The sequence below is a fragment of the Balaenoptera physalus genome (genome assembly GCF_965194825.1).
Source record: "Balaenoptera physalus genome assembly, chromosome: 9".
NCBI lineage: Eukaryota > Metazoa > Chordata > Mammalia > Artiodactyla > Balaenopteridae > Balaenoptera > Balaenoptera physalus.
Genome location: NC_138888.1, coordinates 98228739 through 98252029, shown reverse-complemented (window position 1 = coordinate 98252029; position 23291 = coordinate 98228739). Strand labels below are relative to the sequence as shown.

At 42.7% G+C, this 23291-nt stretch overlaps 2 protein-coding genes and 1 pseudogene across 8 annotated transcripts in view; 2 read left to right on the top strand and 1 right to left on the bottom strand.

Moving 5' to 3' along the window:
* CGAS (cyclic GMP-AMP synthase) overlaps positions 1-7138 on the bottom strand; it is a 65311-nt gene extending 58173 nt beyond the window's left edge. For 5 of the 6 annotated variants that reach the window (XR_014267179.1, XR_014267180.1, XR_014267181.1 and 2 more), the window contains exon 1: positions 2219-7130. Coding sequence is in view for 2 of the 6 variants with exons in the window: in XM_082474224.1 (XP_082330350.1) it covers positions 2219-2842 (624 nt within the window). In the remaining 4 variants the exon portion in view is untranslated. Of the gene's footprint in view, positions 1-2218 lie in introns of all 6 variants that reach the window. The other variant, XM_082474225.1, reaches the window with a different exon arrangement.
* A 2684-nt stretch (positions 7139-9822) lies between these two features.
* The window catches only part of MTO1 (mitochondrial tRNA translation optimization 1), a 32162-nt gene continuing 18693 nt past the window's right edge, over positions 9823-23291 (top strand). Inside the window, exons 1-9 of the mRNA XM_082474202.1 lie at positions 9823-12227; positions 15201-15400; positions 15481-15598; positions 18911-19200; positions 20924-21036; positions 21419-21609; positions 21842-21972; positions 22606-22810; positions 22892-23063. Coding sequence (XP_082330328.1) covers positions 12011-12227; positions 15201-15400; positions 15481-15598; positions 18911-19200; positions 20924-21036; positions 21419-21609; positions 21842-21972; positions 22606-22810; positions 22892-23063 — 1637 coding nt within the window. The 5' untranslated portion in view covers positions 9823-12010. The remainder of the gene's footprint in view (positions 12228-15200; positions 15401-15480; positions 15599-18910; positions 19201-20923; positions 21037-21418; positions 21610-21841; positions 21973-22605; positions 22811-22891; positions 23064-23291) is intronic.
* LOC309666637 (cyclin-dependent kinase 2-associated protein 1 pseudogene) lies at positions 15605-18210 on the top strand (annotated as a pseudogene). The gene has a single exon. The product of its transcript is annotated as a cyclin-dependent kinase 2-associated protein 1 pseudogene (transcript).

Below are 23291 nucleotides of genomic sequence, written 5' to 3'. Positions count from 1 at the left end.
ACTGAATTAATGGAATATACCAAAATAGATTTACTGGGGCTTCCCTGGTGGCGCAGTGGTTGAGAATCTGCCTGCCAATGCAGGGGACACGGGTTCGAGCCCTGGTCTGGGAAGATCCCACATGCCGCAGAGCAACTGGGCCCGTGAGCCACAATTACTGAGCCTGCGCGTCTGGAGCCTGTGCTCCGCAACAAGAGAGGCCGCGATAGTGAGAGGCCCGTGCACCGCAATGAAGAGTGGCCCCCGCTCGCCACAACTAGAGAGAGCCCTGGCACAGAAACGACGACCCAACACAGCCATAAATAAATAAATAAATAAATAAATAAATAAAATTTAAAACACAATACTGAGCTTTAAAAAAAAAAAAAAGATTTACTCATTCTGTTGTTGAGTATTTGGGTTGTTTCCAGTTTTTAACTACTACAAATAGTTTTGAGTTTAACTATTGCAAAGTTGTTCTGAGCATTCTTACGTATGCCTTTGGGTGGCCACGAGCACTCGTTTCTATTGTACATGTACCCAGGAGTGGGACTGTTGGACCACAGGACAGGCAAATCTTTAACTTTAGAAAAAAAATGTCAGTTTTCAAAAGAGGTAGTACCAATTTATCCTCCCAGCATCAATGCAAGGGAGTTTCAGTTGCTCCACATCTTCTCCAAACTTGGAATTGTCAAGTCTTTTAAAATTTTAGCTCAAGGAACATAAATCAGTCCATGTGGACAAGGGGAAGAGTGACATGAAATGAAGTTGAAGAGGAGGCCGGGGCCCAGATTCTGTGAGGACTTGTATTTCCTGGAAAAGGGCTCAGATTTTATTCCATCATGTTCATTGAGAAGCCAGGTTTTAGCTTTGTATTTTTAAAAATTTACTCTGGCCTCTGTGGAGATATTCTAAGAAGGCAAATAAGGAGATTGGAAAGGCAAACTTCAGGTGAAAGATGATGGTGGCTTAGATGGAGGCGGGGGTGAGGTGCTGGGGATGGACAAAAAGATTATGAACTGGAAATCCCACAGGGAATTTCTACAAGGAAACTTCCAGATTTTCACCTAGAATTTGATAATATTACAATAAAATACATGAATGGAAATGCGTCAATATGAATCCAAGTAAAAGAGTTAATGAGAAGTGTCTTTCGTCTATCCCTTTACCAATTATAAAGTTTGGAATCCAACTTTGAAATTCAAGTGTATGCATAACAGAAGAAAATACACCAAAATAACGGTGAATAAAACAAACAGGAATAATATTGCCCTTCTATATGCTTTTCTGAATTTTCCAGGGACATCAACACGGAAGAGGGGCAAATACGGGAGAGGCTGAGGAAAGAGGTATGGAGCAGGGGTACCGTTGTGCTGTGGGAACCTACTGAGGGCAGGCAGTAGGTCAACTCTACAGTGAACACGTATATACCTTCTATAATCAGTTTTTTAAAAGCAATACATTTTTTAGATAAAACAGATTTCACTGCATTTCCTTCCATCAGCTTGATTTTCAAAAGGAGAGGGGTACTGCTATATTTAAAATGGATAACCAACAAGGACCTACTGTATAGCACAGGGAACTCTGCTCAATATAATGTAACAACCTAAACGGGAAAAGAATTTGAAAAAGAACAGATACATGTATATGTATAACTGAATCACTTTTCTGTACTCCTGAAACTAACACAACATTGTCAATCAACTATACTCCAAAATGAAATTAAAAGTTTTAAAAAATAAATAAATAAAAAGGAGAGTGGTTCTGATGGGAGACTGCTCTAAGTGTCTTCTTGTTCTCTAGTTCTAACTAATAACTTTGGACCCTCCACATAATAGAACCGATCGACATTTATGTAGTTAGAATCATGCACCAGGCAGATAGTCTGATGCAAGTTTTGCTCACTTGGCTTTCAAGAAGCTTTAGATGGAATTATATGAGTGGTCTTCAGTGCTAAAAGAGTTTAAGATCCAAAGACCGATACATACACCATCTTTCTGCGATAAACAAATATCACTGAGTCCACAGCAATAAAATGAGCAGCCGTATAAGGGTTCAAAGTTGTGTAAAACTTTCTGTGACAATGGAGCTTGCATTCTAGATGGGAAGCCAAAACAAAACAGCTGTGTCACAGGCCACAAAAGAACACGAGTCTGAGTTACTTCCGAAGGGAAGTGAGGGATGCGTAGGAGGTGGGCATTAGCCGCGGGAACTGCAGCGGAGGCGCGGCGCAGCTCACCTTCACGCGCTCGTAGTAGCTCCCGGTGCGCAGCAGCGCGACGCCTTTGAACTCGGACTCACAGCTCTGCAGTCTCCGCAGCAGGTGGTCCATGAGCCTGTTCACCACCTCCGCCGCCGCAGAGATTTCCTGGCGGCTCAGCCTCAACTTCTCCAGTACCGCTCGGGGCTTCCAGGCGCCGGGCGCCTCCTTCCCACGCCCGAGACTGGGGACTGGGACCAGCGGGCCGGGGACCTCCGTGGGCCCGGGCTGGGGTCTCCGCTCCCGAGCGGAGCGCGCGGTGCCCTCGCGGCGAGATGCAGGCCTGGGAAGGGGCGGCGCCGGGGCCGCGGGAGGCATCACCCCTTCCGTCCGAGCCTCCGGACCCTCCGCCTGGTCCTCGGCGCGGGCAGCCCGCGCGCGTACCTGCCGCTTCTCCTGGGGGTCAGGGCCGCTCTTCTCTCTCCGGGATCCCGACGGCCTGGCGGGGCCGCACCTCCGCGCGCTGGGCCGGGCGGCCTCAGGGACGGCCGGGGACTCTCTAGGCTCGGTCCGGGCGCCCTTCACACGCGGCGCCGAGACCCTGGGGTCGGCGGCTTCCGCCTCCGAAGCTGCTCCCGTCGCCTTTCCGCGCCGCGAGGTCATGGCTGGTGCTCTCGGCTCCCCAGAGGGAGAAGACTCGGCTTCGGGAAAAGGTCTTAGGAGGAGGGGCCAGCAGTGGCGATTGGAAATGAAACTTAAACGTCTGGCGGGAACTCAGCAAACGCGGCGCGGAGGAAGAGCCCAGGGCCAGGCGGTCACGGGGAGCCACGCCCCCGCCGCGGAGGGGCGGGTCCACGGCGCTCCCGGAGTCGCGCACTTTCTCGCCTCCGCGTGGAGCGGTGCCGGCGGCTTGGGAACCGCGCAAAACCGAACCCAGGGCAGCGCAGAACACCTTCGCGAGCTTTGAAAGCGAGACGCATTTGCCGGCATAGCGCCTACAAATATTTTGGAAAACTGTAACACCTTCTCGCACATTGAAGTTGCCAGAGAAACTTTTTCAGTGTAAGTTTAAATGAAGCATTTTTTTTATTAAAGGGAAATAGAAAAAAAATTTTTACTAGATGGAATGAGAAGTGGATTGACTGTAATTGGAATAAATATTTCATATTATTTGACTTTGTAAAAGCACACACAATCTTAAACTGTGAAGTTCCTATTGGTGAGTTTTAGCCACTGGTTCTCAAAAGCCCATCAAAAAATGGCACTTGGGGGCTTCCCTGGTGGCGCAGTGGTTGAGAATCTGCCTGCCAATGCAGGGGACACGGGTTCGAGCCCTGGTCTGGGAGGATCCCACATGCCGCGGAGCAACTGGGCCCGTGAGCCACAATTACTGAGCCCGCGCGTCTGGAGCCTGTGCTCCGCAACAAGAGAGGCCGCGATAGTGAGAGGTCCGCGCACCGCGATGAGGAGTGGCCCCCGCTTGCCACAACTAGGGAAAGCCCTCGCACAGAAACGAAGACCCAACACAGCCAAAAATAAATAAATAAACTCCAATCTCTAAAAAAAAAAAAAAATGGCACTTCCATTTTAGATAATCCATACTGCTTTGGCGTTGTGATTCAAGAGTACCTCAATACAGGCTTTCAAGTATCGCTATCTAAAGCCAAATCCTTTATAGAAATACGTATTTGACAGGAAGCCCCTAGGTTTAACGTGCCTGGTACTTTTCTTTTTAACCATCCTAACCATTTTTAAGTGTACAGTTCAGTGTGAAACCATCACCGCTATCCATTTCAGAACTCTTCATCTTGAAAAACAGAAACTCTACCCCCTAAACCATAACACCCCATTCCCCCTGCTCTCTCCGGCTTCTGGTAAGAACCCTTCTATTTTCTGTCTCTGAATTTGACACTCTGGGTACCTCATGTAAGTGGAATCATACAGTATTTGTCCTTTTGTGATGGGCTTATTCACTTAATATAAGGTCCTCAAGGTTTATCTATGTTGTAGCAGGTGTCAGCCTTCCTTTTTAAGGCTGAATAATTTCATTGTACGTATGTACCACGTTTTGTTTTCCATTCATCTGTCAATGGACAAAAAATGCCTTGATTACTTTTTCAAAAGTTTTCTTTGAAACCAGTATTTTGATATGTCCTTCTCTTTGAACTGTGATGTAAGAGATGTTTTTCTTTTGTAGAATGGAAGGAGGACTACTGTGTAGTCAGACTTGTTCTCAAGCAGACCAATTTCAGGGGAGAGTTAAATGTAAGTTGAAATGTGGAAAGCCGTTTCCTTAAAACTGCAGGTGTACTTGGGCTGTCTTCCGGGATGTGCAAGAGTATGCCTGCTCCATACTGAAGACCTCTGCTCTGTGGTTCTATTTTTGTTCTCCAGGGCCTCCATGCTTGTCATGGAATCCTGTAAATGCCTCTATAGCTGGCTTAATGCTGTCTTCCAGCTGTTTCCAAAGTCTTCTAAAGTGCACTGGTGTTAGCTTAACCAAGAACGTGCAAGCAGCAATCCACCAGACCAGAATCAAATACCTCTTCTGCTGACCCGTCAAAGGAGGAAAACTTGTTCCTTGCTCAATCTTGTAGCAGCAATCAGTGTCCAAATTATAGAAGGAATGACTTTTTAGTTGAATCTTGATAACGAGTTTGGCTTTTATCTAGTAGGGAAAAATAAGAGATTTGGGTATATATTTTAACTAGATGATTTTATATCTTACCCTTTATATCTCATGTTTGTCTCAGTAATTCACTCAGTCACTCAACAAATATTTGGCACAAATACTATGTGCCAAGCTCAGTTCTAGGCTCTTGGGATATACAGATAAACAAAGATCCTTGTCCTCCTGGAGCTTGCATTCTGGCAGGGAGAAACAGACAATAAACATAATACATATATAAATTATCCCATATAGTAAAAAAGGATGAGCTATATTGAAAAAGGAAAAAATAGTGCAGGAATGATCAGGAATGAGGAATGGTACAATACTAAAATAGTGAGAGAATGACATTTGAGCAAAGATTTAAAGGAGGGGATTACCCAGGGGAAGAGTGTTCCAGAAGAAGGAAAAGTTAATGCAAAGGACCTAAAGTGGGACTATGCCTAGTTGTTGAAAACAACAACCAGTGTGGCTGGAGCTTATGAACTTTGAGATGATGTTTGGGTTGTCAACTTACTGCCTCTCAGCTCCAAACACACCCTTCAATAAATGCTTTCTGATAAACAACAGAATTCCTTTAAGCATTTCTCTTTTAAAGTGCCCACTATGTTAACTTTTCTCAGTAGAAGTTGCTGGAGGAACATTGCAGGAGAAGGAGGTTTCCTGCAATCTCCAACATAACAGAGGGAGTGGAAGGGGATTGATGGGGTGAAGGTGAGACTTGTGGGTGTGAGAACATCTGGTAAAGCCTGCACCAGCCACAGGCCCCGCAAAGTGATCCCTCTGGGACCTTGCAGCCTTGGCCTGGCCATAACCTATCTACAGCATACTAGGCAAGGGAACCAAGATTCCTGCCTGACCTGCATACAGCTGCCTGTGATCCACAGGGTCCCATACCAGGCATTTGATCCTCTGCAAGACCCCTATGTTATGTAGCCCATGCTCTCTAAAGGCCTCCTGCCCTTGAGATCTGAATCCCTTCTTAGTGTATTCTTCCTTGGGTACTCTCCCTCAGCCCTAGGGTACCATATATAGTTTCCTTTTATAGTTATATATATAGTTATTCTTTTATTATAGTTAATTATTATTATATTAAATATCTCCTGTTTAATCTACTGAGTGATTTCTATCTCCTCATTGGACCCAGACTGCTACAGAATTGGAACTGGGAGTGGTCCCAGGAGATAAAACCCTAAAGATGGGATTTGGGGATTGGTTTGGTTGTGCCCTTGGGCTAGAGTGCAGTGCTCAAGGAGGAAGAACCAGCAAAATAAACTGAGAAGGAGAAACCAGAAAAATAGGAGGAAAACCAGAAAATATTGATGTCTTGGAAGATAAGAGAGTGAATCAAGAAATGGCTGTGAACAAGACACGGAAACAACCTAAATGTCCATCAACAGATGAATGGATAAAGATGTGGTGTATATATACACAATGGGATATCGCTCAGCCATAAAAAAAAGAATGAAATATTGCCATTTGCAGTGACATGGATGGACCTAGAGATTATCACACTAAGTGAAGTAAGTCAGACAAAGAAAGACAAATATTACGTATCACTTATACGTAGAATCTAAAAAATAATACAAATGAATCTATTTACAAAACAGAAACAGATTTGCAGACATAGAAAACAAACTTACGGTTACCAAAGGGGAAAGGGGGAGGGGAGGGATAAATTCGGAGTATGGGATTAACAGATACACACTGCTATGTACAGACTAGATAAGCAACAAGGAGTTACTATATAACACAGGGAATGATACCTTGTGATAACCTATAATGGAAAGTAATCTGAAAATATATATATAAACGAATCACTTTGCCGTACACCTGTAACTGACACAATATTGTAAATCAACTATACTTCAAAAAGAAAAAGAAATGGCTATAAAGAAGCACCATATGATCCAGCTATTCCACTTCTAGGTATTTACCTGAAGAATAGGAAAACACTAATTTGAAAAGGCATATGCACCCCTATGTTCATCACAGTATTATTTACAATAGCCAAGATATGGGGCTTCCCTGGTGGCGCAGTGGTTAAGAATCCACCTGCCAATGCAGGGCACAAGGGTTCGAGCCCTGGTCCAGGAAGATCCCATATGCTGCGGAGCACCTGGGCCTGTGCACCACAACAACTGAGCCCGCGCGCCGTACCTACCGAAGCCCACGCGCCTAGGGCGTGCTCCGCAACAAGAGAGGCCACCGCAACGAAAAGTAGCCCCCACTCGCTGCAGCTAGAGGAAGCCTGCGCACAGCAACAAAGACCCAACACGGCCGAAAATAAAAACAAACAAATAAATTTATAAAAAAAAAAAATAGCCAAGATATGGAAACAACCTAAGTGCCCACTGACAGATGAATGAATAAACATGGGTCTGTATTTGTGTTGAGTTGACAATCTTCTCATTTGAAGCATGAGATACCATAAAGTTTGTGGGCAGATGAGGGTGCAGGGCAAGGGAAGAGGAAAAATGTATTCCAGGCTGAGTTAACAGCAAATGCAAACGAAAACAATTAAGGAAGGTATTTGGAGGCTACATATTAAGGACTCTTCAATCATTTTTCTTTCCTTTTATGATAAATTACTTCAAGTCCATTTCATAGATCAATTCTTTTAAGAAGCAAGCATCTCCTATCATCTGCCATGGTGGACGGGATCATTCCCTCTGTAATTGCAGCTCACTGTGGCTTTATTATAGGATTTAATGCATTGCCTTATAACTGTGTGTGTGCCAGTCAGTAGTCTGGGAACTCTTTGAGGACAAGGCCTGAGATTTTTCGTTTCTATAAATCCAACCTTTCTCCAAAATGGAAGTAAAATTGATCAATTTATAATTGATCACCTTTTTCTTCTATTGCTTATACCCTGCCTAAATTGCCCATGAAACTATATGCCTCTCAAAAGCAGATATTTGATGTTCTACTTTTCAGATTACTCAATGGTAGATTTGAAACTAAGTATAGAGTAGAAGGAAATTCATTAACAATTAAATTATCTGTTTTTTAAAAATATTATTTGTAAGGCCAAAATGTTTTCTGGTAATGTATATGTTTATTCTTCTTATTATTAATTCTCTTTTCTATAATCATGGTAGTAAAAAGGCTTTTACGACCCAGGACCTTGACACTGTGTCTCAAGGTGTCCTGTAATTTTGCAAGATATCTCTTAACATAAAAATCAAGCCTGAGGTAAATATTAAGAATATGAAACAGTACAACTTAATGAGGATTCCCTTAACTCAGGACTTCCTCGGTGGTGCAGTGGGTAAGACTCCGCGCTCCCAATGCAGTGGGCCGGGGTTCGATCCCTGGTCAGGGAACTAGATCCCACGTGCTGCATCTAGGAGCCCGTGTGCTGCAGCTAAGACCCGGCGCAGCCAAATAAATAAATAAATCTTTTAAAAAAGGAAAAAAAAAGGATTCCCTTAACTCAGGGGCCCCCGACCTCCAGGCCGTGGACCGGTACCGGTCTGTGGCCTGTTAGGAACCGGGCCGCACAGCAGGAGGTGAGCGGCAGGGGAGCGAGCAAAGCTTCATCTGCCGCTCCGCATCGCTCCCATTACCGCCTGAACCCAGCCCCCCACCCGGCTCTGTGGAAAAACTGTCTTCCATGAAACCGGTCCCTGATGCCAAAAAGGTTGGGGACCGCTGCCTGAACTTAATAAGAAGGGTGTGCAGTAAAGGATCAACTCCGCAGACTTCGGGTGTTCAAACTCTGCACGTTCCAAAAAAAGGACTGGCCCCTAACAGGTTCATGGGAGATAACTTTTAAGCCCTTGGAATATTCTGCCTGATAAAAGTGTCTTCGTATATATACCTGGGGGTTTGGACCGTGTTAGACAGTTTATACTAACATTGTGATCCATGCTGTGTCAGTTTGACCTCTGGAGGGGCTGGAGACTAAGTAACTAGGTCAGTCATGCAGGCACAGAATCGTGAGACTCCCAATAAAAGCCCTAGATACCAAGGTGTAGGTTAGCTTCCCTGGTTGGCACTACTGTGTGTTGTTACACATCATTGCTAGGAAAACTAAGTACTGTCTATATGACTCCATGGGAGAGACAACTGGAAGCCTGTGTCTGGGTCTCTCCTGGACGCCACTCTATGTGCCTTTTGCCTTTACTGAGTTTAACCTGTATGCTTTCACTGTACTAAACCATAAATATGAATATAACAGCCGTTCTGAGTTCTGTGAGTCCTTCTAACTTATCACTAGGCCTGAGGATGGTTCTGGGGCTCCTGAACACAAGAAGTAACAGACTAACTTCAGCGTAAAGAGCTTTATTTTCTTTTACAGCAGAAATCCAGTTAATCGTATACCTATCCCTGCCTAAACATCTTACCTTTGGGTCTGTAATTAATATCTCTGTAGGAAAGAGAAGGGTCTGATTTAAATATACACCATGTGAAGGGAATAGTGAAATTGAAAATGTAGGCCTGTGATTCTCTAATCAAAGGCTCAAGCTAGTGATTTTAAAATACTTACTAATGAAACGGTACATGGTGTAGCCTTTAAAAATGACATAAACCTGTATTTGTTAGCATAGAAAAATGTCCACGATAATCTATTATGTAAAAAGCAGATCACAACACAGTGTATATAGGTCATAGAGAGTATGATCACATTTTCATTAAAAAATAATGAAAATATATTTATAATTAAAACTTAATTAAAATCCAGTGCTGGCTACAGTGTGATGAAATAATCTTACACAGTTCGTACAACCTGATACAAAGTTTTTAGAAAGTTAATTTAGCAGTTATCAAAAAATTTAAACATTGAAGAGTCTCGGTACTTCCCTGGTGGCACAGTGGTTAAGAATCCGCCTGGCAAGGCAGGGGACACGGGTTCGAGCCCTGGTCCAGGAAGATCCCACATGCCGGCGGAGCAACTAAGCCCGTGAGCCACAACTACTGAGCTTGTGCTCTGGAGCCCACCCGTGCGCCTAGAGACCGTGCCCTGCAGCAAGAGAAGCCACCGCAATCAGAAGCCCGCGCACCGCAATGAAGAGTAGCCCTCACTCGCCACAACTAGAGAAAGCCTGCACACAGCAACGAAGACCCAAGGCAGCCAAAAATAAAAATAAATAAATACATAAATAAATAAAGAGTTCCATAATGTTTAAAAGATACATGTACAAGGATGATCATAATATCAAAAAATTAGAAACGTGAACTAAGAATGCTGCCTGCCATATTGGTAAACAAAGGATGTTGCAGCCATCAAGCCCACATGCCCAGACAGTGAGCCCTGAGGGAACTCAGGATGGAAACCAGGAATGCCCACAATCTAGCAATCAACTGCTGCAGCCACCCACCGCCCAATGGTGCACCCTGAGGAGACTCAGGATGAGAAAACACAGGATACTGGCCCCAGATAGCTGAGGTGAATATCTAAGGAATGATTTCAGTGATCCAAGACTTTGCATCTTCCCATACATAGAAAAGCGCTAATTTTATTAACTTGAGATGTCTGGCTTTCTTTAATTAACAATAATCTTTTGATGTTCCAACTTGTACCTGCCCTTGGTTGCAAAAACTCCTATATATCCTGGCTTCCCCCCTGCCCACCTCTATGGAGCAGTCTCTCAGAGTTATCTGAGATGCTGTCTCCCAGGCTTGAAGTCCTCAGAATGTCCACTAAATAAAACAAAACTCTCAGCTTTTGGATTGTGCATTATTTTTTTCTGTCAACAGAAACAATCCAAATGCTCAGTAACTGGAGTTGATTAAATAAACTATGGTTCATATAAATAACTGACTATAATACTAAAAAGTGAGATAGATTCATATATACTGGCATAGAGATAGTAAAAAAATACATCGTTTAAAAAAGAGGCAAACTGAAAAACAATATAATCAGTATTATACATGCAAAATAATAGTAGCATTAGTATAAGTATGAAACAGTAGGAGTCATTAGCAACAAAATGCTGACAATTACTATGGAGATGAGGGCCAGAAGGCCTGATGGAAGTTACGGGTTCCTTAACTCTCAAAGTTTTGTATTTCTGTAAGCTTTAAATTGTGTACAAAGAATGCTTATTAGTAATGTGATAAGAAAAAAATTATGCATTCGATAGATGTTAATAATCAGAACAATTAAACTGCCACATGGGTTGTTTCACCATCTAACCAGTCAAAAGTTTCCTCTATAAGAAAGGTGTTTGGCTGCTCCCCCATGCCTGCAAGGCCTCTGCTTGCCCAGCTTCAAGACAGAAGAAAGAGCCCGGAGTCAGCAACAGAGACATCAATGGTTTAATGGATAGGGGGAACTTACCTGTCAGAATCAAGGTCCTAGAGTGACACCCCACTGTGTACTGCGGAGGGCGAGCAGGACACAGGGCAGTCTTTGCTCCCAGGGGCAGAAGGAGGTTAGCAATGATAGGGGGAAGTAACTACAGGTCGACTCATTACCAGGGAAACCAGCAGAGGGGCACGCCCCCTCGCCAGCCATTTGCTAAGCTATCACTAGCTAGGGCCTGGGGCAAGTATGTAAGAAGGCCAGTCCTGTGAGTCGGGTGTAGGTGAGGCAGGAACTGGTTAAGCAGGGGATGTATAGAGAGCAAGAGAACAGCTACCTCCAGCGGCCTAACCATACAGAAGGTTTTAAAAATATCAACTGCAAAAGGCTGGTGGACATTTAACCTTCAACCCTTCCATTCACCTAATTAGCCATCATGAATCTTTCATCCACAAATACATTTGAAGGCCTTTGAAATCGATTCCTATTCAGACTGTAGTCTTCATAAACAGAAGTCAAGGTGATAACTGCACCAGAAAGTTCAAAGAATCTGATAAAGCAGTGATCCAAATTCTTGTTTGTAGGTGGCCACCTGGTGATCGGGGCAGTAATTCGCTGAAAAGAACAAAAGATGACTGAGTAGGAGTCCCCCCAATCCAGAACCATATGGAATCAAACAGCCTGCGCCGACCAAGAAAGGAGGCACACACCTCGCTGGCCACCTGCACAGCTGCCGGGCCTTGTTTCATCAGTAAAGTTTCGCCAAACTGCCAATCAGCGGCGACGCTGCACGTAGACGTGCTACGCTGTGACGTCAGAACAAGATGGCTGCTCCCTGAAGACTTTCTCCTTGTGAAAGTTTGCCCCTCGCTTGTGTCAGGCTCAGAGTTAAAGACTCGGTCTTTCTCCAACCATGTTCTCCTTCCGAGGCTGTGGTCGCTGGGTCGCGGCTTCACTCACCAAACAGCACCATCCGTCTTCCCGGTTCAGCGGTGACAGCGCGGCGCCCTGGACTCCGCACTTCGACGTGGTAGTCATCGGCGGAGGACATGCGGGGACCGAGGCCGCTGCCGCCGCCGCTCGGTGCGGCTCCCGGACTCTGCTGCTCACGCACCGAGTGGACACCATCGGTGAGTAGCGCGCTGTGGGGCTTGCCTAGGACGCAAGCAGCCAGTGCCTTCCTCCTCCCCCTCCCAGTGCCTGATGTGGGCCGCCTTTTCCCTCCCTTAAGGCTGGTGAGAATCCTGCCGACTGTGGGTTTAGCCAGATTTGCGTTTCGTAGATCAAGCGGGCCCGGGCCAGAGCTCTAAGACTAGGGGCTATTCTGAGGACCGTGGATTATGCTGCTGCTGAAAAGTAATTAGTGGGGGGGGGGGGTGCGGGGGGCTGGGTGTTGGGGAGAGGGGGTGCCTTGAGAAAAGGGTGAACTGTAGGAATACTGGCTGATTCCTTATTTCATTGTTGTCATTTGCCCTTTACTAGCTTGTTGCTTTGGTTAAAGAGTGAATTAGGACTTCCCTGGTGGCGCAGTGGTTAAAAATCTGCCTGCCAACGCAGGGGACACTGTTGGATCTCTGGTCTGGGAAGATCCCACATACCGCGGAGCAACTAAGCCCGTGCGCCACAACTGCTGAGCCCAAGTGCCACTGAGCCTGCGCTCTGGAGCCCGTGAGCCACAACTACTGAAGCCCCCGCGCCTAGAGCCCGTGCTCCGCAACAAGAGAAGCCACCGCAGTGAGGAGCCCGTGATCCACAACTACTGAAGCCCCCGCGCCTAGAGCCCGTACTCCGCAGCAAGAGAAGCCACCGCAATGAGAAGCCCGCGCACCGCAACTAGAGAAAGGCCATGCGCAGCAACCAAGACCCAACGCAGCCAAAAATAAAAATATATAAATAAATAAATTAATTTTTTAAAAAAAGAGTGAATTAACATTATTAGTACTCGTTTATTAAATGACCATTGATTTTGTGAAGCCCTTTTGAAGGACGAGGGTACTTTTTTATTGCATTCTGTATTCTTACTGAGTGTTTGTTTATTCCCCAGTTTTGTGCTTAGGACGACCCGACAGTGCTTTTTTGCACTTACAGGCTGTGGTTGGACGGCCATAATTTAAACAAGACTCCTCTCTAGCATTATCTTAGATACTAGCCAGGACATTATCCTGTAAATTATGCATGCCTATGTCTTTCCTCTTGCATTTTGCTTAAGAGTGAATAGTAACTGAACTGTTAACTGTGCTTTGTGTACTGAAATACTTTTTAAAACAACCATTCAGCTCATAACTGTGGAGAAATATACACTGTTAACAGCGATTCTTTTGGAGCGAGGCTATATGATGACCCGAGTAAAAACCAGGAATAACAATTAAAAAAATCGAATGAACAAAAAAGTATTGAACTAAGATGATCATTAAATAGTATAAGTAATGTAGTTCTGTCAAGGATAAAGGAATTCCCATCAAAACCCATATTCATTAAGTAGTCATTAATATACTATAAAAATACCCGTTGTATTTATACCAATACAATATGACCTAAATTTTCTTTTTAAATAAATAGATTTCAGAGATATTTTAGTAACTCTTATATTAGTAGATGAGCTTGGTAAATGACAATTCTATCTTAAAATCAAAGTCTCATTTTTTTAAGGTAATTTGATGTAGTAGAGTATCAGGTATTTCTGCTTGTCCTCAGAAAGATAGCTTTGGCTTAGAAAGTTGAACTTCCGTAAGAATACAGAATACAGGAATTGTCCTCTTTCAATTCAGTCATATCATCTGCCAATAATGAAGTCAGAGACAGAAAATCTTTTATTGTATACTAACCTGGAAAATAATGCTTTTCGACAAACTATTTTTTGGCATTCATGACAAAAGAGAAAAGTCTTCTGACACTAAACCAGACACTGGCAAGTAGGAACAGGATTTCCATGATTACTTTAGATCGATAAAGGTTTACGCCTAAACTGAGTTTAGGTCATACTCCCCAAACAAAGCCTCATAGGGAATAGTGTTTACCTAAATAAATAGTGATTCTGTGTCAAAGGAAGGAGGGAAATAATCTACTGCAGCTGTCATCCCTGTTTTTACAGTAGGGACACTGAGGTACAGAATATTAGATAACTTGCCAAGATCACATGGAGCTTATAAGTGGTAAATCTAGGAACTGAGCGAGATCTCTTGCTCACTCCTAACCCATGCTCCTATTCACAGCACTATTCAGCCTCCCTCTGGAGACCGTGAAAACTTTTGGAGGGCTTGTTGCCGGCCACAGCGGATCAGCAGATTGTTGGCATAGCTTTCCCAGTCTGTACCTCCCATAAGGCTTGGGGGATTTAAAGAGAAGGTATAAAATGTGAATTCTATTTTCAGGAAGCTTATAATTTAATTATTTCTGCAAAATAAGCATAAAGAAAACAGCAGATGGCATTTATGGAAGACATACTTGATTATAACTGTGAACCAGTGCAAAGGGACTTCTTAAAATTATGCTTGATTTGGGAAGGTTTCATGAGGTAAGAATTTCAAGGTCACATCGAAAAGGAAAAGGAAAAGGCAACGTAATGAATGTGTACAAGGGAAAGATTCAAAAGAAACTTCCAGCAATGGTTTGTCTTCCAGGATGCCCTGCATAACTTTTTCTCTTTTTTAAATTTTATTTATTTATTTATATTTGGCTGCGTTGGGTCTCTGTTGCTGCGCGCGGGCTTCCTCCAGTTGCAGAGAGCGGAGACTGCTTTTCGTTGTGGTGCGCGGGCTTCTCATTGCGGTGGCTTCTCTTGTTGCGGAGCACGGGCTCTAGGCGCGCGGGCTTCAGTAGTCGTGGCTTGGCGGGCTCTAGAGCGCAGCCTCAGTAGTTGTGGAGCACGGGCTTAGTTGCTCTGCGGCATGTGGGATCTTCCCGGACCAGGGCTCGAACCCATGTCCCCTGCGTTGGCAGGCGTATTCTTAACCACTGTGCAGCCAGGGAAGTCCCGCCCTGAATAACTCTTGCATCCTGTTGGAACTCCAGCATTTTTAGAGTTTGCTACAAGTTCTTTTATCAAGCACTCACTATATGCAAGATGCTCATATATTTATTTTGTTTATGTCTGTTCTCTTTAGGTCAGATGTCCTGTAATCCTTCCTTTGGTGGCATTGGAAAGGGGCATTTAATGAGAGAAGTTGATGCCTTGGATGGCCTGTGTTGTCGGATCTGTGACCAGTCTGGTGTACATTACAAAGTATTAAACCGGCGCAAGGGACCAGCTGTTTGGGGTCTGAGAGCTCAAATTGATAGGAAACTTTATAAACAGAACATGCAGGTAAGAACAGGGCATGAAAACAGGAAAGACTGTAGTGATTGTTTAACTGTTACGTTTCAGCTTGCATTCTGTTTTGACAGAAAGAAATCCTAAATACACGGCTGCTTACTGTTCAGGAGGGAGCTGTAGAAGATCTCATTCTTACAGAACCAGAGCCTGAGCACACTGGGAAATATGGCGTCAGTGGTGTTGTTTTGGGTATGTACTGCTTATAGATGATAATAATAGTATCAAACTCCATGTGAGAAGTTTATTTTGAGCAGAGTATGGAGACGCTTTGCTTATTCTAGGAAATCGTTGTGTTTTCTGTTCATACATGAGCGAAACTGTATAAAAAATCATGCTTCTCCTTTCATTTTGACAATGAAGCTCACATTCTGTACCATCTTATTTTGGGACTCTATAGCTTGCATAATTGTGTATTTTCCTCCTGCTATTTTTTATTTCTGACTTTAAATATTTTTAGTTTATATTTTATAGGATTATTATATTTTTTTTATTTGAGTTTCATATTAATTTTTAAATTAAAATAACACATGCATGTAATTTTTACAAAAATCAAATAGAATTTAAATTTGTATGGAAAAACAATTTATCTCTATTATCTCCCTCTACAGACTTAACCACTTAAACATTGATTGGAAGATTTGTGTGTGCACAGTTAATTCTATTGCTTGGGCAACTCTGTAGTCTGGTGATTAGGGATTGAACTGGCCTTTTTGTTGGGAACTCCCAAACATCTATGTCTCTTAGTCCTCAGGCGAAGAATCGATCTTCTGCCAGGGGACTGGACTGTTGGTGCCTGCTAGCATTCTAGGAACAAAATGGTAGGAGGGGCTGTGCTGAAGAATCTCATCATTTAAAATACAGAGATTAACTTATTTCCCTATTTTAAAATTAATTTTTTATTATACATTTATTAGTTTTTTTGAATGGGGAATACATATAATGGTAAACGGTTTAAAGGAGATGAAAGAAGGTAGAATGAAAAGGTGGACCCTCATCTTGTGCCCCAGGCAGCCAGTTTCCTTCCTCGTCTCTGGTGTGGTCTTTCTGTGAGTGTGTTTATATTTCCCCCCAACACACATAGCAGTAGCATATTGCACATACTATTCTGTACTTTTATTTTGTTTTTCAACCACTTAATCTGTGTTTGGTTTTCTTTGCTTTAGGGAGCTATGTTTCTTTCTTAAAAGTTCATGTTTTTGTTCTGTGATTACCTTAGTAACCATGATTTTGTATAATATACTTAATCTTCTCTTTCTTCTGTCAATGTTTACTGACTTCCCTATGTTGAACAGTTACTAGTTTTATTTTCATTTCCCTTTCTCTCCCCTGCGTCCTTTCCCTTCCAGATTTGAGGATTATATTGTTTGATTAGTGTAAGGTAGGTCTGTCTGCAGGCAAACCTTTATATGCAGATTTCAACTCCTTCTCTCATTTTCAGCCCCCTAGCTTCATTCCTACATTTCTTATATTCAGTCCTCCAGTTTCTGAGCCTTTGCACGGCAAGTGGCTTCACTGTCATCAGTATGTTCTCTTCAGGTTCTTGAGTTAAGGCCTTCTCCCCTCTGCTAAATCAGTTATCGCTCTTCCAGCCACTTTTTTAACATTTAATTTTATATTGGAGTATAGTTGATTTACAATATTGTGTTAGTTTTAGGGGTACAGCAAAGTGATTCAGTTATACATATACACATATCCATTCTTTCTCAGATTCTTTTCCCCTGTAGGTTATTACAGAATATTGAGTAGAGTTCCATGTGCTATACGGGAGGTCCTTGTTGATTATCTAGTTTATATGTAGTGTGAATATGTTAATCCCAAACTCCCTCCGCACTGCAACCACTTTCTACTGAAAATACTTTGAAATTTCTCATCTTTTGACAAGTTCTTTCCCATTACTTGTCCTTGTGGTTTTATATCTTTTTTGCCCCTTTATTTCATTTTCCTGGAGTTTCAAGAGGGAGAAGAAATCATGTGAGGTGGTGTGTCATATTTAACCAGAAGTCTAAAATTAATTAATTTAAAAAATTAACTGAGAACAACAAAAAGTGCGCGGGAGCTCGGCAGGCGCACGGGCGCACGGGCGCCGGGTCCGCCTCGCCGCCGCCCGGCCTCGCCGCCTCCGCCGCTGCTGGGGTGGGGGGGGCATGTGTCACAGACCGAACTTGACCGCGCACGTGCCCGCCGCCTCCCTCAGCGCCTCTGGGAGCGTGCACCCGCCCTCCACCAGTATGGCGACGTCTTCCCAGTACCGCCGGCTGCTGAGTGAGTACGGGCCGCCATCTCTAGGCTACGCCCGGGGAACTGGGAAGAGCCAGGTGCCCCAGAGCAAATACGCGGAGCCGCTGGCCGTCATCGAAGAGCTGGGGAAAGAGGTCAGACCCCCGTCCGCGGGCAGCAGGAGCGCGATGGAGAGCCTGGAACGCGGCATCGTCCACGCCGCGGGATTGGTGCGGGAGGGCTTGGCTGGAACGGAACGGAAGGCCGGGCGCCAGCTGCCTCGTGAGCCTGGAGGGTTTCCTGCCTTCTTCCGAGGGGAGAAGTTACGGCTCATCTCCCCTGTTAGGATGAAACTTTGTTTTCAAAGCGGTAACAGTTTGGCTTCTCCTCCCCCCGCCCCTCCCGTGGTTCACCAGGCTCCGAATCGACAGTCTGTAAGATTGAGGAAAGATTTTGCAGTTGATTGGGAGTTACATTTTCAATAGTGAGGAACTACCCAGGTGTTTGTTGTTGTTTTTTAAAGCATTGATTCAAAAGAGGCACGTAAAAATTACCTGTCTTACAGCAAACTAGTTTGCCTCCAAGATACCAGCGTCTCGCTCTCCTCTTTTGAATACATTTATGTTACCCGCATTGTTCTTTGTTCCTTTTCGTAAGCTGATACAACTTGAAGGGGTTTTTTTGTAGTGCGGACTTGACAGCACACTTAACTAGTAGCTGGTCCCCTCGTTTCCCATACACTGTAGATTCTGCTTAATGTAACTTCTTTTCTGCTTAAGCATTTGCATGACTATTAGTGCTTTGAAGTCAATTTTAAAAATGCACAAGTTATAAATACAGAAGAAAGAGCAACCTCCCAAACCAAACATAACAAGGATCCCTAAATTTTTCCTGAGACTGTATGTAGATTTCAGTTCTGCCTTTCCTGGAAGTTGATCCAAACATCTGGAAGAAAATGGAACTGTTTGCATCTTTGTATTTATTACTCGATGTAATAAGGCTTATTTTCATTAACAGCTTGTAAAAAAAAAAATTTACCTGATACTACTTCAGTGCGCTCAAGATTTTAGGAACATGTGTATTGGTGATAATACATTATGCTCTCCATCCCAGCTTTCTCGGATTCTTGAGATTGATAACATATAGGCTTCTTACTGATTGAAAATCTTTTTCAAGTTTCTAAAGACAAAATTTTTCTGTAGCTTTACTACAAAATAGTCACATTCCAATTTGATCCATGGTAACAATTAGAACCTGAGTTTCATTTTGTTTCCTATCCTTTAGTGGATGGAAGTACAGTGTATGCGGAGAGTGTGGTTCTAACTACTGGGACGTTTCTGAGAGGCATGATTGTAATTGGATTGGAGATGCACCCAGCGGGACGTTTAGGGGATCAGCCTTCCATAGGGTTGGCTCGGACTCTGGAGAAGTTGGGGTTTGTGGTGGGAAGATTGAAGACTGGGACTCCGCCCCGGATCGCCAAAGAATCCATTAATTTCAGCATTCTAAACAAGCAGACACCAGATAATCCATCCATACCGTTCAGCTTTATCAATGAGACAGTGTGGATCAAGGTGAGATAATTTATGAAAATCTGGCTTTAAACAGAGGATATAGACTAACCCTTTTTTTTCTTTTTTTCTTTTTTGGTAGCAATTCACTTTTCATCACTATTACTTAGTGTGCAAAAAAGAGACCTTTAAAAGGATTAGCTGATTTGGCTACTTGGGTAATTCCCCATAAATTCTTAAATTTCATCACTTTGATAACTTTGCCTATTTAAACTTTTTGAAATAATTTCAGAAAAGTTGTAAGACTGTGAAACTCCTATAAACCATTGAAATTCACCCATTGTTAATATTTTGCCCTCTCTCCATATATAGAGACATAGATACATGTATATATTTAATGTATAAAACAATAATATGCACATTTATTTATTTTAAATTTATTTATTTATTTTTGGTTGTGTTGGGTCTTTGTTGCTGCGCACGGGTTTTCTCTAGTTGCGACGAGCGGGGGCTACTCTTCGTTGCAGTTCGCGGGCTTCTCATTGCAGTGGCTTCTCGTTGCAGAGCACGGACTCCAGGCGTGCAGGCTCAGTAGTTGTAGCGCACGGGCTTAGTTGCTCCGCGGCATGTGGGATCTTCCCAGACCAGGGCTCGAACCCGTGTCCCCTGCATTGGCAGGCGGATTCTTAACCACTGCGCCACCAGTGAAGTCCCAGTTCCTCAGTCTTTAATGGCACTGATACTTTTGAAGATACAGGCTACTTCTACCTATCCTTTGAATTTAAAAAACAAAAAACTGTATATTGTGTGTTTAGAGTTAAGGGCTAATATTTGATGGTCCTAGTTTCTGGTGAGTGTTACCCTGATGAGTGGCTCCAAGTGTTGTTATTTTGAGCAAGTGACTTTTATATTTTCACTTTGGTAAAATGTAAATCATGGTGATACTTTCCTAGTGTGTATATTTTTAAACTTTTTGTTTTTTAGTTTTATTTTTTATTTTTGGCCACGCCACACAGCTTGTGGCATCTCAGTTCCCTGACCGGGGATTGAGCCCGTGCCTCCTGCAGTGGCAGCGTGGAGTCCTAACCACTGGACCACTAAGGAACTCCCTGTTCTGACATTCCTGTTTCATTTTCCTCAGTACTTTGTTCTTGCTTAGTTTTAAAGCAACAATCTCAGACATCACATTATTTCACTCAGATACACTTTGGTACATGTCTTTAACAAATAAGGACTTTGTAAAAATCGACCACAGTACTGTTGTCACACATAGCAGAACATAATTTCTTAACATCATCTGATAGTCAGTGCTCAGTTTTCCCTAGTTTTTATAGTTGTTTTTAAATGTTTATTTAAAATGGTTTTTTACAGTTGTTTTATTTGAACCAAGCACCAAATGAGGTCCATACATGACTTTGGATAATATGTCTGATAATAGTTTCCCTCTTTTTTTTTTTTTTTTTTACATTTATATGTGGAAGAAACCTAGTCGTTTCTTTTCTGAAGTTTCCTACATTCTAGATGTGTCTGATTTCAACCCTTTGATGCCTTAAACATGTTCCTGCATCCTCTATATTTCCTGTAAACTGTTGATCTGGAGGCTTGCGTAAATTTAGGTTCGTCTTTTGGGTTGTTTTTAACAAGCATACTTCACCATTAATATTTGGCATTATGCATAGATGTAATGTCTATAAAAGTAAGTGCATGTCACGTGCGGCATTTATTTGAATAAGAGGCAAACTAATAGAGAGGCAAAACAATGTTGTAACTAGTTCCTGTGTTTTAGCCAGAAGATCAGCTGCCGTGTTACTTGACTCACACCAACCCTCAAGTGGATGAGATCGTCCTTGAGAACCTTCACCTTAACTGTCACGTTAAGGAAACTACAAGAGGACCCCGGTAAGGACAAAATATCAGTGCTCAGTTACTGTAAGGAACAATGTCAACCCTCTTTTGTTTGTTTCATTGAATTTTTAAATTTCAATGTCCTTTTCTAGATACTGTCCCTCCATTGAATCAAAGGTTTTGCGTTTGAATCAAAGGTTTTGCGTTTTATCAGTTCTCAATTACTGTAAGGAACAATGTCAACCCTCTTTTGTTTGTTTCATTAAATTTTTAAATTTCAATGTCCTTTTCTAGATACTGTCCCTCCATTGAATCAAAGGTTTTGCGTTTGAATCAAAGGTTTTGCGTTTTATCAGTGCTCAATTACTGTAAGGAACAATGTCAACCCTCTTTTGTTTGTTTCATTAAATTTTTAAATTTCAATGTCCTTTTCTAGATACTGTCCCTCCATTGAATCAAAGGTTTTGCGTTTTCCAAACCGTATACATCAGGTTTGGTTGGAACCTGAAGGAATGGATTCTGAGCTCATCTACCCGCAAGGGTTATCTGTGACACTGCCAGCTGAATTACAAGAGAAAATGATCACATGCATCAGAGGCTTGGAGAAAGCTAAAATGATTCAGCCAGGTAAAGAGAATGCCAGCTGCCCTTCAGTCTGAGCTCAGCACTGCTTAGCAGACGGTGAGGAGATCTTAGCCACAGTCATGTTTGCTTAGAGCCTCAGAACACAGAGCCCAACATCTGTGCATTTAAAATAGTCTTCGTTTTTAAAGAGCATTTAATGATAATCTTTGCATCTCTACCTTGAGGCAAATCGAGCACTGTTTTTATTATTTTTTACCGTTTATTCTTTGGCCAGGCTATGGTGTTCAGTATGATTACTTGGACCCCCGTCAGATCACTCCTTCTCTCGAGACTCATTTGGTGCAGCGGCTCTTCTTTGCTGGACAGATAAATGGCACTACTGGTTATGAGGAAGCTGCAGCTCAAGTAAGAGGTTGTTCAGACGTTACTGAACAGAAGAGGACTGTTTAACTGGTGTTCCTCCTCTCGATGTCTGTTATGATAGCTATGTAGAGCTTAGATACAACTCATAACTACAACAGAAGACTTATTCTGTTTCAGAGGATACAACAGGATTTTAAAACCACTGTGCCTTTATTACTCTTTTCTGAGCTCCTAGATCCAATAGCATATTTTGATTAGATTTATTATATTGCTTCTGAAATTCAAAAAAAAGAAAATTTAGTTCTTTTAAACTAACTTTATTGAAGATTACCCTATTATTATTCCTTTTTAAGCAGAAAGTTATGTTATTGTTACTTGTAAGTAGGAAAAGGCTAAAAAAGTCTTACAAGTGGATTTTTTTTAAAAAAGATTAGCCCACATAGGTTTATCAGGAATATTAGATATTTTTGAAAACAATGAATCATAGCATTCTAAACTGGTACATTACCCATATTCTGTTTCTGAATATGGACCACATTTTCTGTCTCTGTTCTGTCCCTGCTGGGCAGGGCCTGCTTTCTCACTCCCTGAGCCATTTTTCCCAGGTAGTATCTGAATAGGATAGCTCTTTGTTCAGTTCATAATGGCCTTTTAAACATTTCAGTCCTCTTGTAGGGTGTGATAGCTGGAATCAATGCAAGTCTTCGGGTCAGACACAAGCCTCCTTTTGTCATTAGCCGAACAGAAGGCTACATAGGAGTCTTGATTGATGACCTCACCACGCTGGGTACCAACGAACCATACCGCATGTTTACCAGCCGAGCTGAGTTCCGCTTGTCACTGCGTCCTGATAACGCCGACAGCAGGCTCACGTTCCGAGGTAACTCTTCACTGAGTCTTGCAACCAGATTTCCTCTCCTTTAAGACCTCTTTCATTATAGTCTCTCCCTCCCCCTTCTAGGGTACAAGGAAGCTGGTTGTGTGTCCCAACAACGATATGAAAGAGCTACTTGGATGAAGTCTTCTTTAGAAGAAGGCATTTCTGTGCTAAAATCCATTGAGTTTTCAAGTTCTAAATGGAAAAACTTAATCCCAGAGGCTTCTATAAGTAGTGGTAAAAGTCTACCTCTCAGGTATGCGTTTTTAATGTAGACCTTTCTTACTTTTTACAGAAAAATGAAATCATTTCAGAGAGATATTACCTATAAATTCCCTACCTGCACATTTTAAATGAATGCAGCTATTACATTTGCTTCTTTTCAAAATCCTTTCGATGTAATTTATTTCTTTATTCACTAATGACAATATATATGATTCTAAATTATTTTTATTTTTTATTTAATTTCTCTGTGGCTCCCATT